Below are 16106 nucleotides of genomic sequence, written 5' to 3' on the forward strand. Positions count from 1 at the left end.
TTCATATTATTTTCAGCTTCAATCACGAGAACAGTGTAACCGAATTGTTGGAAATTGGCTCATTTCTGCCAGAGGCGAAAACATATGACACATAGGCCAGTAAAATGGGTCTAGGCCAAGGGAACTTCGTGCTTAAGGTGGGATCAGCGACCACCCTCGATAATCCGTGTGTGGAAATGTCTGAGCTCGTTTCGGAAATTTCAGTAATTCCCACTGATCAGGGCTTCACTTCCCAGCTGAGCTCTAACTTTCTGATTCCAGCTGCACGAGGGGTGCGTGGAAATGTTGTTATTTAGGCCAATTTCCGTGCAATTGTCCAATTTTGGCTCCAAAAACAAAGAAAGAAAAGAAAAACTAAAGAAAAAAGAGAGGTAGGAAAGCACTTTCCAAACCATTCCCAAATACATTTTAGGAATTTCTGGTCTTTTGTGTTGAACTTGTCAAGCGCCTTAACTCAATAATATCGAATAATAAACACGCGCGCTTAGAGCGAAACTAAATGTCCATCCAGAACTAATTAGACTGCGCAAGAAACGGAAAAGGAGAAAATGAACAGTGGATGGTTTATTCTCAGTTATGGACACGCATGGCGGGAATTCTGCAGCGACTACAATCGCTTTATTATTATTATTATTATTATTATTATTATTATTATTATTATTATTATGTGTATAATTTTAGCAATTCCTGTAAAAATGTGCAGAAGAGCGGAAAAGAACCTGAATAAACAGGAGAACCAGCTCGTCATAAAGCGCCGGTACCGACGTTCGGTTTCAGCGTATTTGTGTAAAACGGATCCGTTTCACGTCGAGCGGTAATTTAATAACCCGAAGCTGTCATTAGCAGCAGGTTCTCAGTGTTCAAACCGTGCCGCGTTATGAGAAACAGGCAGTGGGAGAAACTGCTGAAGACTTTATTTTACGGAAAGCCCCTAAATTGATGTAGGAAATGTTCGCTTTAACCGAAAAGGACCGAGACGTTTTAAACACGAGCCTCCAGGTGGGAACAGTTAGCGAGGCTAAAACATTTATTCCTGGATTTCCTTTTTCCTACGAATAAATTCTGTTTAATTCGTATTTGAAATGCGTGATTTCGCGCAGCGCGATAATCAGCCAATGAGAGAGGATCTCAAATAAGGAGATTCATCAGAAAAGTTTCACAAATAAAGAAAAAACTGAGCATTTTAAACGGAGTCTTGTATTTTCCAGCGTTGACCCGTGAAATATATATATGTATATATATATATATATATATATATATATATATATATATACTGACAAACTCCAAACACCGATTTTTCCTTTGAAGCCTACAAATCTGAAGCGAAGAGAACTTTAAATCTGAGGAGTTATTAATAAACATATTTTATCAGCCATTTTTATGTTAATATTTAAATTTACTTGTGGTTCCTAAAGGCCTATGTAACACTGCATTATTATGATATATAAAATTGCTCAATACAGAATTTATTGAAGTCTATATTGTTTTTTAAACTGTCTGTGATGGACAGAAACTCAAAGGCTGTAAAAACGTCACACATTCGGCATAAAATCTCTCACAAAAGCTGAACTTTTAGATACAAAAGAGAAAAATAAAAAAGGAAAAAGACAAAGAGGAAGTAAGTGTTACACGGCCGGAAGACCTTTTCTAGTGTAGATCTTCCTTCGACCGGCGGTGAAACCGACCTCGCGTACAGAAATTCAGTAGCCGGTGTCGCTGCGCTTCTGTGGCGTTATTGCTTTCACCCGCCTGTTTTCAGGCAAGCTCCGCCCCCGGCGCTGAGATTGGGTAGAAGTTCACGCTCACACGCCGTCCGCCAGTCTGAGCGTGAACTCTTTGCCAATGGCGAGCGCAGGAGGCGGGACTTGTACGAATACGGGTGTGAAAAGAACAATGTCGTTTTGACTCTGTCCTTCCTCCTCCTCTCCCATTGGCGCCTCGCAGTTTGTGACCAATGGGCAGGTCTCTGAAAAGGGAGGCTGGACGGACAGTGGAGGTGGACGGGACTCGAAATCTGGGGGGAAACTAGTCTGGAGAGCAATGTGGAATAAGGGTCCCGTCCAAACGGCAGCTTGGGCGGCCCATTGAAAGTGCACAGGCTTTTAGTCCCGGATGAAGCGAAGCGCTCGTCATGCAGAGTGAAGACGGAGACGGAGCCGCTGCTACTGCTGCTGCCTCAGCCTGTCCGAGGATGCAGGGCCTGAGCTCCAGGGCGCACGCGTTCTCCGTGGAGGCTCTGGTGGGGAAGAGCTGCAAGAGGATGAAGGTGGAAACCGTGAAGGAGGAGACGCTGCAGACCATCCCCATCACTGATAAAGACCCGGACACTAGTGGTGGAGAAGGAGAGGACCACGGTGAGCGAGACTGTTCTTACTCGGGTGATATCAGTAGACCCAGCAGTGAGAGTACTCGATGTCTGCCAATGTATCTGTCTATATGTATGTATGTACACTGTTAGAAATAAAGGTTCTATGCAGGAACATTTTTCGTTCATCAAAGTACAAACAGTGTAAATGTTCCCTCAAAGCTCCAACAGTGGTTTTAAGGTCTGATTGTGAACCTTAAATAAGTTTTTCCAGGTGAAAAGTTCGTATTTGTACCTTTTCATAACCGAATGTTTTAAACAGAACAGTAAAATAAAAGCCTGGAGACGAGACGGGGTGTGTGGAGTCAGTACAGCTTAGAACATATCATTCAGTGGATTATGGTTCAGTTATGTTCCCTGACTGAAGGTACTGAGATGAACCCTTGAGGGGGACCACACCAGTGACAAGAGGAGCACTGCCCCAGTGACAGTTTAGCACCTTTATTTCTGAGAGTGTGTGTATATATGTATGTATGTGTCTAACTATCTATCTATCTGTCTGTCTGTCTGTCTGTAAATAAAATGATCTTGGTAATCGAGCGACACTGTAAGAAACACATTTTCTCCAATTTCAGTTGATTTACCTTAGTAAAGTCTTGTTAAATGAGCAAAAGTAAATACTGTAAACAGGATCATGAAATGAAAACATTTTTTGTAGGAAACTGAATAAAAGAGACTATTCAGCGCATTTGATCACGAATTATCTCTATCTATCTATCTATCTATCTATCTATCTATCTATCTATCTATCTATCCTCATATGGAAAAGTTTGGTCAAATTTACGTTTTATTGATTTTCTAAGTGAAAATCAGTCATATCCTCTTCAGAGACAGTAACTGTTTACTTGCTGAATTTAACAGACTGGAAAAAACGATCTTTAGTTCTGGAAGAAGGGAGAAGAATAGAGCGGTGTGTGAAGTTGTAATATTCATAAACGTTTTTTAATAAGTTCTGACATATTTTCTGTTTTATTTCTCCACAGTGTATTAAACTCAGTAAGTAAATTGTGCTGTAACATTAGTAGAAAAACACCATATTTAAGCGCGTTCACTTCTTTTCACTCAGAAAATCATCATAAATACATAAATAAAAACATCCTATGCGGGAGGAGGCTGAATTCCCAGCAAGCCGTTCGACCTGTAGCCTTTCAGGCTGTTTTTGGCCTTTATGCCATTTTGACATTGTGCTGGTTGTGCTGAGCAGCGCGTGACAGTGAGAGTCCGGGGAAGACCACCGATGAGCCCTGTGATCCTGAGCCACAGGTCCGCGTGGACCTTCAAGGCTCCGACCTGTGGAAGAGGTTCCATGAGATCGGCACCGAGATGATCATCACCAAAGCGGGGAGGTAGGTCGCCCCCCTCTCCTCTGTCCTGTAGGCTTTATACAGCGCAGGTGAGCAGCACGCGCTCACTGGCCTTTTAAACCGTCCAGCTGAAGCTCCTACTGTGAGCGGAAACACAAGCTGACTGAAATCATGATTTAGAGTTTATTCATAACTTTCCTCTTCGGTCAAATCGACTCAGATTCATTCAGTCCAGTTCTGCGAGTTCGAGCTCAGATTTTAACACAACTACGTCACATTTTTAAATGAAACTGCTGATTTTCTTTTTAATACCCATCGTATTAATGCGCGCTACCGCTCACAAACACGTCATCACTCGCCATATTAATAACCGCTGCTATTCAGTTTCAACTTTGTAGATTAAAATACTTTCCGCGAGACACCAGAAACATTTTAACACGTTTGATTCTATATTTCAAGATTGTTTGGCAGCAACAAAACGTCATTAAATTATGCTCTAAAATTATGAATAATTAATTGACTATATGAATAAATAATTGACTATATAAAATAAATATCTATTCATAATTTTTTTTTTTACTTTTCTGCCTGAAATTTTAAATATAACATATTCTGTGTGCATTTTTAATAAAACTTCATTCTCAGTGTTTTACAGCTTGTTCAGTTGTGAAGTAAGTACGGTGAGTAATGAATCGTCACCGTACAAATTCTTCCTTTTTACTGCTTCACACTAATTAGCTGAAATCTGTGAAGTTGTACAGTATTAGCATCATAATAGAATCATTTCATACATTTATCTTCAACGTTTTATTTTAGTTTAGGGAAATCAGTGACCCCAAACTTTTGAACTGTGATTCAGATGTGTTGTAGAGTAATAAATCCAACAGGAAGCTTAACTTAGCAAATCTAATTCCTTTTAGTCTTGGACTTTATACAAAATAAAAAAACACGTAAAACTAACTGTGGCTGTTTAACTCATTAATGTGTCATTAAATCTCATTAAAACTCGCAATGACCCATTAAATCGTTGATGTCTGAGCACAAATCTGAAGAAATAAACATCGATCACACCATGTGGCGACAAGGAGGGTTACAGCTTATCAGGGTAAAGTAAGCTTTGAGCACACGGGGCCTTTTAACGAAATAACAGACCCTCCATTTTTGATTATGAATAAATGACTCAGTTATATAAACTGTTAATGTCAATCCAAAGTATGATTGTAATGATTGTACAACAATTCATAACAGAACACATTTTGTTGCAGGACATTAATGAGTCAATTACGTTTTATTTAACTTCTTTCAACCAATTTAAAAAAATAACGCTTTATTTTTGGCGCCAAATCTCGCAAAGTTTATTCACAGTCGAGCTCTCGAGCTCAATTATGCAGTTAATGTTAGACACTATGAAGCGCATCCCACTGATGTAGATGTACAACCTTCCACCAGGAGAATGTTTCCATCCATCCGAGTGAAGGTGCGCAACTTGGACCCGACCAAGCAGTACCACATCGCCATGGACATCATGCCCGTGGATTCAAAGAGATACAGGTGGGAGAAAACACCCCTTACAGTCACCTTACCAGCCCTTCTGGAGCAGTTAGGAGTAAAACTTTAAAACGACTTTAAATCTCAGGCAAATAAACGTTTAATTCGGAATATAAACAAAGCAATGATTTATCACGTTTTACTACAAAGAGCTGAAGTGCAGAATGTTACAACAGCGGCGGAACAAATAAAGAACAAATAAAGCTTTTAAATGTTTGCATTTTCAGTCTAAAGTTCTCCACTTTATTTCTTCTAAAACACGGATAAACAGCTGAATTCATACAGAAGTATTTCGTCTTTTAGAGACTGAAAACGTGCGCGTGGCTTTGGTTCAGCGAGGTGCGTAAATACGCACGAGCCCCAGAATAACCCATTCCATTTTAGTTTAGGCTATTATTATTATTATTATTATTATTATTATTATTATTATCATCATCTCCTGTGGTCATGTCTGCTGGTCCTTACAGGTACGTGTACCACAGCTCCCAGTGGATGGTGGCTGGAAACACGGACCACTCGTGCATCACCCCGCGCCTCTATGTGCACCCGGACTCGCCCTGCTCCGGAGAGACGTGGATGCGCCAGGTGATCAGCTTCGACCGCGTCAAGTTAACCAACAACGAGATGGACGATAAAGGCCACGTAGGTTGCGTCGATTCGGCGTCTTTCATTCCTGGTTTCCTTTTCTTTTCCTCGTCCTGTGGTTTCTAATTGTGCTGCATCTGGAACTCAGATAATCCTGCAGTCCATGCACAAGTACAAGCCGCGCGTGCACGTGATCGTGCGCGAACCCGGGCCAGAGCCGGCCCTGCTGACCTCGCTGCCCGCGCGCGGCGTGCACACGTTCTCCTTCCCCGAGACACAGTTCACTACCGTGACGGCCTATCAGAACCAGCAGGTAAACCCATGTTTTCCTCTTATATCACACACACAAACCAGGACCGTCTGGCTTTGATCCGAAATCGGAAACTTTCATTTTTGACTAGGAGGCAACGTCAATCAGCAAGTCTGATTATTTCTGTCATCACTCTTAAAAAATGCTTCTTCAAGGTTTCTTAAGTAAAGACAATGAACACGCAAAGAACCATTCCCGTAGTGAAACTGCTCTTCAGACTGATGGAGAACGTGTTGTGTTTGAAAATGGTTCTATATACATGCTTAAAATGATGGTGAAAAAATGCTTTTATACAGAACCATGAAAACTCAAAGAACCCTTTGCATCATTACAGATTGAAGGAGAATGTCCTGTAGATGGTTCTATATAGAACCTTTCTGAAAAGGGTTCTATACAACACCAAAAAGGTTTTTATTATTTTTACGATGTCAAGCTTGTAACAATAGATGAACTCTTTTTAGTGCTATATATTCCAAAAGGTTCTATGTAGATATATAGAAATATATCCATCATTCTGAAAAACCATTTTACCATGCAAAGAACCATTTAGGCATGCAAATGGTTTTTTGAGTGTAAATGATCCTATATAGAACCACTGTCTTTAATAAAGAACCCCTGAAGAACCAGGTTGTGAACTGAAGCTGAGACTCCAGTCCATTTTGGTTGCAAGTGTTTCGTTCCACGGCGGTTATACAGGAGCTCCACAGAAATCTCTACCAACTCCTTCTCGTTTCAAGCATATCATATTCATATGAACACATATCTTGCTGTTTTCACGCCTTCCCGGGTACATAAATCACGCCGTTTAGCTCCCAGAAAGCAGCAGACCTGAACGTGTAAGGCACAACTGGGAGTTTACTGGGTTGAAGTGGAGAAGGTTCCTGAAATGCTTCAATTTTTATACAGAAACTGGAGGCCACAGCATGGGCTGCCAGCTCTCGTCACCAGGGTCCAATTTTTATTGGGAAGGATTATTTTGTTATTTGAATTTTAGAGACTGCTTTCAACTGGGGAGGCCTGCGGACTCTGTAGGCGGTTGCAGACACTGTATGAAATGATGTCTTACAAGTCCCCTGTTATCAGAACGCTGTGTTTGACATGGCCGCTCGCCCTGTGTGGCGCTGGGAATTATATATGCCCACTGGAAGGCAAGGCCAACCACATGCCCTGCTCAATGAGAACTGAGGTCATTGTTAGTTTTTGAATATTACAAGTTCATACAGCGTTCACTGTGTGCAGTGTTTTACTCCTCTTTCTTTTCTTAAGATAACAAAACTGAAGATTGACCGAAATCCCTTTGCCAAGGGCTTCAGAGACCCAGGAAGAAACAGGTAAATATAGAGACAAGCATTGTATTGGCTGTGAAATTCTTTTCCTTAAATAACTCACTCAAACCTGGTGCCTGCAAACTTCCCTGAAAGGTATTTCGTTTTACATTTACAGCCGAGAGGAAACCTGCAATAATTCACTTTCAGAAAGATTCATGGTGTCAAGAACATCAGTGCACTGCACATTTACCCAGTGAAAGACTTATTGCCACTGACACCTCTTCCCTTCCTTATTCCCACAGGGGTGTACTGGACGGGATTCTGGAGTCTTACCCCTGGCGAAGTCCATTTGGCCTTGATTTGAAGCCATTTACCCTGGAGCTGCAAGGTACAGAGCACCAAATCACTCATTGTTTCAAAGCTCTTATTATTAAATATCTCTGATGGTAGTGAATGGAGAAAAAAAGATTACTATAAGGCAGGCGTGTCAAACTGGGGAACTTCTGGGCCGCAGAGATCCGTGTTTACCCTCATCTAACGCTCTGAATTCAGTTTATGAAGGTCTTGCTAATTAGCTGATGAGCTTAAGAAATAATGTAATGATAGAACGAAGGAATTCATAGGTACTAACTGGACAAGTTATATCAAACTAATCCTGGACATGGGAGGTGCAGCTAGTACACATCTGAAATGATCAGCTGTAGCAGAACACGTTCTATACACTCTTGATTCTCACTGAAATACAGATGTAGCGACACTTGATTACAGAAACACTGCATTTACAACTGAGACTTGTACTAAAAATCTTAAGAGATAGTAATTAAGTGGAATATTTTATAATTCATCTCCTCAGAAATATCTCCTTAAAAATGAATGACTTGTACTTTTGACTGGAAATTGAGTTAATGAATTACACAGTACAACATTTACTTTTAAATACTACTTGCATAGTAAATTAGTTTTGCGTAAGTCAGAGACCACCATTCATTTACTAAATTTCCAGTCCAAAGTACAAGTTATTCATTTTTAAAGAGACATTTAAGATGAGCTAGACAATAATCCACTTGCGTACGCAAAGGGAAAGTCAAACGAAAGAAGTGAAAAAGCAGGAGACCTGATAGACCACCAGAACCCACCATCAGACAAACGGTACATCTTTGAGAGGAGAAAATCAAGGTCCACTTTTGTTTTAGATCTAAAAACATCCACAGCTGTTTCTGTCCATCCTTCCACTGTGAGAAGATGACTCAGCACTATGGGTCTGGAAGGATGTGTAGCTGTCAAGAAGATGTTACTGAGAAAAGGAAAAAAAAACTTGCAAATTAAACAAATGCTGCTGGTGCTCGGAACAATCGACTGGCCATGCCTCAGCACCCCTGTGCTTAGGACTGTAAGAAGCAGGACTGGTGGACACACTGTTTAAATAAAAAATGAACAAACATATATATATATATATATGTATGTATATATATATATATAGTTGTTTAGCTTCTGTGCCACTTTCCCTAAAATTAATAACCAATACTGGTGATTTCATCTTGTAAGTAAATAAATGAAAGGTGGTCTCTGAGTTTCGCACAGTTCCGTATGTGCAGAGTAATTTTTACACACACTTAATTCCTTGTTCTTTAAGGAAATTGTGATTTCACACCAAATGACCTGTTTGTCTTCAGAATCTTCTACTGTCCGAGATGATAATTTCCCTAATTGTATTGTTGACCTTACATAGTGCTGTTATATATATTAAAGGTGGGAGTTCGGGGTCTTCAGCGAGCTGTGGCACCATCTCCCCTTTGAAAAGCCTCTTGCCTCACTCCAGTTCTCCAGCCTCCCACCCCTTTACACTCTCAAGCCCTGACAGCACTCTCCACAGCCTCAGCGTCCCACTCTGCTACAAAGTGGCTCCTCCAAACCATCCTTTTGCAAGCCGAGCCTACTGCAGCCTCGGACCGGACAGACTCAGAGGTTACCCAGCATTGCGACCCTTGACGGACTTCCCTCTGCTGACTCCTGTCCATGGGAAAAAAGCGGGCAGCTGCCGGGGCCAGTGCCTCCAGGCACCAACAGCCATCGGCCCCTGCCTGCTCTCCATCCAGAGCCTGCAGGCCAGTCGTACCTCTGGAGCTCACCAGGCCCAGCAGAACGTGCTGGCGTCCTCTCTTGCACCACCTTATGGACTGTACAGCTACAGCTTACCTCTCAGCTCACACTTCTCCACCATCACCAACCCCTTAAAGGCAGCTGACAGCGTGACTCTGTCACCCTCTGAGAACCTTCTGCACCAAACGGCCTGGGATTCTCCCATTAACCACTGCCTCTGACCTCGCCTGATGCTGGAGTTCTGGAACTGAACCCTGGACAGGGAAAACAGTTCCGCAATCAGAATACACAGCTGCTGTTTCCGGCCCCCTCAGTTTTGGGCCAATGTAAATAGGCAGGACTAGTGGAGTATAATGATGGAAAAGGACTGATTTTATCTCCTACAGACAAACCAGATTAACAGAACTGTTATTGTTATTAAAAGGGTACAAAGAGACAGAACAGTGACTGTTTTATTGTTTTAAATCAGAAACATCTCTTCCTATTCTCTGAACCAATATTAGGTATTATGATTATGGAATATTTTTCTAGCTACCTGTTGTTACATGAAGTTGGACAACTTTTCCTTTTTTGAAAAGTATGTATTAAAGTATACTATGTATATGTCATTTTAATTGTACGTATGCCCTTACAAGAACAACATGCAGTGCTCTTAATCAATCTGACACATTTTCAACAAAAATAAAACCAGTCACCAATTTAATTTCAGTTACTAAAATCAGATCATAAATAAGGTTTTAGTCCACATCCAAAAATGCACACCAGCATTTTTACTAAAAATGTTTTGAGGTAATAGTACCTCAAACCACTGACAGTCAGTTTGTATAAAATTAAAAAATGAAGTCCCACTGACTTTTCAAAAATTTTAATTCAAAAATATTTTTACAAATTTCAAATATAGAATTTCTGTATAATTAAGTGGTTGAGATGTAAACAGTCATTCTGGAGAAACATGCAGTCAGAATTGTTCACAGTGGTGGTAAATGGAACCAGACATTTCATGTCTCTAAAAGCTGCCTCACTGAACGTTTTTACATTAAGTAGTTATGAATGTGTTACCGGATCCCTGAGAAACTGTTTAATATAACAATAATTAGTTAATAATTTTAAGTTAAGGTTTTGGTCTACAATGTATTTAAAAGAAAGTATTTGTAGGGCATTAAAAGGTAAAACAGGACCCAAAGGAAACCTTTTTTCTCCAGATTTACCTCTATTTGCCAGGATCAACATTACATATAACAACTAGCATAAACATGTAGCTTTACTGGTTGTTTGTTTGGCAAATAAAATGGCTAAATGTGGTGGTTTAGTCATCACAGCCCCTCATTCCTTTCATTAAAGAAATATGAGTCGATGAGTTTTTTTACAATACACAATTTCATATTAAACTATTCTGAATGATATTATTTACATCTCGACAACTGGATTATGCATAAATGTAAAACATAAAGTGAGATTGCCTTTTAAGTGTGCAACAAACATTGCATACTGGATGTGTAATATGGCACATGGAGGCAAAATATTACAGTCCTAATTTTCTACAGTTTAAGGTCTGCCTTCCTGCCACACATTTCAGGAACTTCACACACAGACTCGAGTCCCAAACACAGCTGAAGTCGACTAAGCTCCTCAAAAAGAACAAATATTTGTGTGGCTCACCTACTCAAGAAAAGTGTACCTCAAACCCCCATATGGTGGTCTCTTCGGCTATTTTGCTATGATCATTTTCACCACTGCAGTTCGGGCTCATTTCCACAGCTAGCTGCTCCGCTTTTCAAGGCTCAGCGAGAAGGATTAGCCAAAGCTGTGGAAATGGCCTGTTTCCCTGGTTGACGCAAAAACCCGAGGAGTAATTTTCTTGTCAAAGCTTCTCCTGCTACAACGTAACGTCTGTACGTCCGTTTTGGAAAAGGGAAAGATTAATTTGATTTAATAGAACGATGCAGAGCTCATCTCTTTAAGGGACCCTCATCGCCACTATTTTTAATTTTTACTTTCAAGCAACAGAGAATTTGTTATTTCAGTGATCATGTGTAAACAGTTTGCACCTCTTAATCAGTTTAGCCTTAACTCCAACAAGAATAATAACACTGGATTAAACCAAAGCCCCCCTACCTGTCAGTCAGAGCACTCACGCTTGAAGTCATCAGCTGTCCGTTTTGTCCTGCAAGCACTAACAGATTGATTGGGAAAGCCTGGTTTCCATTAGGACTTCCTGATGCCGCAGATCATCCGGAATACTGATGCACTGAATGGCTGAATGAAAGTTTTCACCTGACTGCAATCTGTCTTTTCATGCTTGCCTCCATTCGCACATGTGGAAGTCGGCCTGCTGAAACATCACCAAAACTCGTAGCTTTGGCATGTGGACATAAACAATTTTACAATGGTTTGTGAACACAGAGCCTAACAGGCCTCCACACTCCTCCGGTGAACAATGGAAATGTTTTAAAATGCAGATTTGAGGATAATTGCACATCACATAACCTACAGGTTTGCAAGAATGGAACATTTCTGTCATGTGTACAATTAAAATAGCACAGCCATAATTGTAGCAGGATATGAAGCCACCAGCAATCCTATAAAAGTAGAGACTTCTCTGGCAATTTGATTGGAAAAATGATGCAACTGAATTTTCACACACTGCATTTGACAGAAAATTGAGGTCATCTCATAATTTAAAGCAAAGCAAATCCTTAACATAAATTTATTTTTGCAAGGAACCCAACGAACAGGATCTGTGGCATGAAAAGTGATTGACAACTTCAGGGGGAGTGGTGGATGACTGAAATTTAAGCTCCACGTTGATTAATATTATTTCAGAGTAATGACTTGCACTCAGCACCTTAATGAAATCTTCAATCAACAGACTGCGTGTAAACATCTCTTACCATGTCCACAAGATTGAGAGGCTTCTTTGTGAAACAAAATTTGGTCCAATTTGTCTGTTAATAGGCTGGGACTGCTTGGTACAATTCCTTGCTGTAGCTGTGGAATTCCAAGTGCTCTGTCCATCTCAGTGTGGCTCTGGTACAATTACATGCCCCGCAGCTCTGTCAGGGTTTGGGTCCTATTAGGCTGCCTCATGTGAGGTTTATGTTGGACGGTATTTGCTCTGCAAACTCAATAAAAGAAGGTTATTTATCAGGTCAGCTTATGGGATGTGACTGAACGGTGTTGTAAAGTTTCAAGTGAAACCAGCTGCTGTAGAAATTGAATTACCTCCAGCCAATAATGTGAAAAGCAAGGGCAGTTTAACAGCTTATTAAGCGGTCCTCTTCTCTTCTATCAAACAGCAGGTCTGCTTCTGGCCACACTGAGGCACATTTAGCTCATTGGCTCTACACCACAGCTGCCTGTGTGCACAACCTACACTTCACCATCTACTAACTTACAGGTATCTTCATTGGTTTGTGTGCAAACCTCAGATTTTTATCGTTCAGACACTCAAATGCCAACCTCAGAAAGTCATCCAGTTACACGTCTGGAGTATTATTGATTTTTTGGCTCTTTTTGGTGGTAAATATAATGGCAAGACAGCAACTGTAATGTAAAGTACCTCTGCATAGGTGCGTACCTATTGCCACTTTTGGAGAATTAAGAAGAGGGGTCATGCTGGTGTTGGTCAGGCATGTGTTCAGCCTATGCACCATTAGCAGAGGGCTGCTGGGGTCAGGCGCAAGTGGAAGGAACTGCTTTCACATGAGGCCTCCCAGCCAGACTCATGGAAGCCAGGCGTTTGGCTTCTGTTTGTGTGGGCTGCCTTCCCTCCTCGAGCTCTGATGTCATCCATCACTTTGCCCCCCTCCCAGAAGCGTTAACGACCCTAACAGCGTTCACACTTCCTTGAGCAATCCAAACAAATCTGAGGGACAATAAAACAAATACTGTCACATCTGAACGATACGGAACCAACGGCTGCTTGCGTGGTCTGCAACTACAAAAAAGACCCATGCAAAGAATGTTCAGACCCTGAAAGCTGACAGTTAATGGGAGATCCAGCTCATCATGCTATGTGTTACAGTAGTCCTGCTATCTGTCAGTGGTCTTTCACCTCAACGCGGCCTGATTACACATAAATCCCTTCCCCTGAAGGTTTCTGCAGCACACTCCCCTAATTACTCTCTCTGGTACAGCGGCTCTCAGCTGTATAAAGGGGAAGTGAACTGTGGAGAGACCTGTCAGCAAGTCTCAGGGACCTTGTGCTGGACCAACAAAACACTTTCCACTTTCTGACCCCTGCTGTCCATCATCCCCGTTTGTAGTCCCTCCTCACACAACTCCCTGTTGCATGGTCTAATGTCTTCGGCAGAACTCATGTTCCTGCAGTTCCCCATAAAGGAACACTTGGTCACAGGTGAAGTCTTGCTTAGTTGTGGAGAAATAAACTCTGCAGAGAATGGGAATAAGGCATTGAGTGTTGAGTTAAGACTCTTTCGGTGTTAAATGCTCAGAATATCCCCGCAATGCTAGTTGCTGGAAGTTATTAGGTTCATTAGAAATGACAGAAACCTTCACCCTCCATGACTCCTCCATAAAAGCACAGTTACTGTTAAGTTGAAGAAAATAGTCGGACTCAATTACTCATATCAAGAAGCAGAAGGTCATTCAATCAACAATCATTGTTCATGTATTTTTCTTTTTCTTTTGTGAGTTCTCCACCTGGCCTCATGCAAAACCTTATGTGGGTTGGAAAAGGTGCACTGTCCTCACCTCTCCCTTTCTTTGGGCTTCTGCAGTTCAAGCTATTATAGCAACAGTGAGCAAACGACCAGGGCAGTGGGCCCAGGCACTGATATGAGATAGGGCCTTGCTTTTGAAGTGATCAAATAATAACCTTCTAAAGATTTAAGATGCTTGGCTCTGCCTGCTTCCTGTAGGTGACAGGTTATCTTTTCTTGTCTCAGTAAGACAGGCAGGGGAGGGTGCCAGTGCATGGGATGCTCCAGTCCTGGGTATCAGGTGGCAGGGGCAAGCAGGTGATTTAGAGCCACCCTTTGCCCGCTCCCTGCAAAGCCTGCTTTCAAGTGCTGCTCTGGGGTCAGTGCAGAAGGATGGCCCCAGATGCTGCTGTCAGTCCCAGGGCTGACCTGCAGGATGTGGCCAGTGGGCCCTGATCCCCTTGGCCCCTTTTGCTGGTAATTGATTTCAGGGCGAATGCCCCAGTCCCCGGCACACTCACACCCCGCCTGCCGGCTGCTTAGGGTCTAGCACTCGGCCTGTGGTGTGCTGTCAACGGTAATTCAATTAGAGACGCAGGAGTGTGACTAACTGCAGGCCGTCAAGCACTTTTCCATATGTGTGCATTTTTTCTCTCTTCCCTTTCTGTCTCCAGGCTGAGCAGTAATCTTCATCACCACATGTACACGTGGTAATGTCCAAACACAGGGAGCATGATCAGCGTTGACATTATGTTTTACAAAGTGGTTCAGGCAACAGTGTTGCTCTAAGATGTGCTAATGCCTTCAGCTAATACTGCAAAAAAATTTTTTTAGTCACTTATTGCCTCAGTTGACCTCATACTTGGTTTACTGCTGAACACCTCAGAGTGCATTCGCTCCCCAACAGGCCTCTTCAGAGTTCAGCAGCCAGGCATCCTGTCACCAACTGTGCAGAAGATGACACCTTATTAACCTTTTGACTTTGACCTCCCAGTCCCATAAAACACAGTGGCCTGTCAAGGCCCTGTGGACAGTAAAGTGTGTTATGACAACCCCGCACCTCCGTCTTCAGCTGTCAATCAGCCTGGCCATCAGTGCAGGAGGGCATCGCAGTAAAACCTCCTCTTACATTTGAAGTTGGGTGCGGTGGGATTGGGTTTATTTGTCCATACACTGCGCTACTGAAATAGATAGTGAAGACTGAGGTTGTAAGAGGGCAAGCACTGGGGATGCAGAGACTCAGTTACTAGGATGAAGCCTAGGGCTGTTTTAAGCTTAATGACCCATGCAGTTGGGAAGTGGGAATGATCGGGCCAGCTGCAGTGGCGAAAAGCAATAAAAACAAATTAAAAGCAGCGTTAACACATCTGTGAGGAAGCACCGTGCATGGCTGCGGGGTCATCAGCAGATGCCCCGTGCGTGCATGTGTGTAAAGGAAGCTGGGGAAAGCCCTTTGCTGAAGTGATTGGACACACATGCCCCACCAGAGCAAGCGGAACCAATGCACGCAGCTTCCTGTGTCTGCCCTGTTGCCTCTTTCCGACAGCCATCAGGCACAGGGAAAATTGAATGTTTCAAAAGAGGAGGGGCCCACATTAATGCCCATCACAGGCTTCCATCTGTATGGGGCCTGGTTGCCTTCAGAAAATGACTATGATTTCACAACCCATGAGAGGAGGCAGGGGCGAGGGAAGCGCCCAATTATCCTGCATGTCTGCAAGCTGTGCAGACTGAATGCAGCAATGCTCAGTTTTCAGCTCCAGCACCAGGCTGCCTGTCTGCAGGGCCACCACCACAGCACTGAGCACCTACCCGTGGAAAGAGAGAGTCAGTTAGGAGTTTAACTTGTAGTCCAGCCCCTTCTTTTGTGCCGTGAGCAGATACTCACTGTCCTCACCTCAGCGGCTTTAGTAAATCTCCCCCCAGCCTCTGACAGAAGTTTCTTCTAACAAACCTTTTTACAGA

The 16106-nt window shown here is 42.4% G+C and overlaps 1 protein-coding gene across 1 annotated transcript; it reads left to right on the forward strand.

Moving 5' to 3' along the window:
- Positions 1-1991: 1991 nt before the first annotated feature.
- Positions 1992-9701, forward strand: tbx22 (T-box transcription factor 22). Its single transcript, XM_036567924.1, has 8 exons — positions 1992-2354; positions 3570-3711; positions 5119-5220; positions 5685-5859; positions 5951-6115; positions 7379-7443; positions 7683-7768; positions 9130-9701. Exons 1-8 carry the CDS (start codon positions 2132-2134, stop codon positions 9699-9701), a joined length of 1530 nt encoding a protein of 509 aa, XP_036423817.1. The 5' UTR covers positions 1992-2131.
- Positions 9702-16106: the final 6405 nt, after the last annotated feature.

The sequence above is a fragment of the Colossoma macropomum genome, unplaced genomic scaffold (genome assembly GCF_904425465.1).
Source record: "Colossoma macropomum unplaced genomic scaffold, Colossoma_macropomum, whole genome shotgun sequence".
In the NCBI taxonomy this organism is placed as follows: domain Eukaryota; kingdom Metazoa; phylum Chordata; class Actinopteri; order Characiformes; family Serrasalmidae; genus Colossoma; species Colossoma macropomum.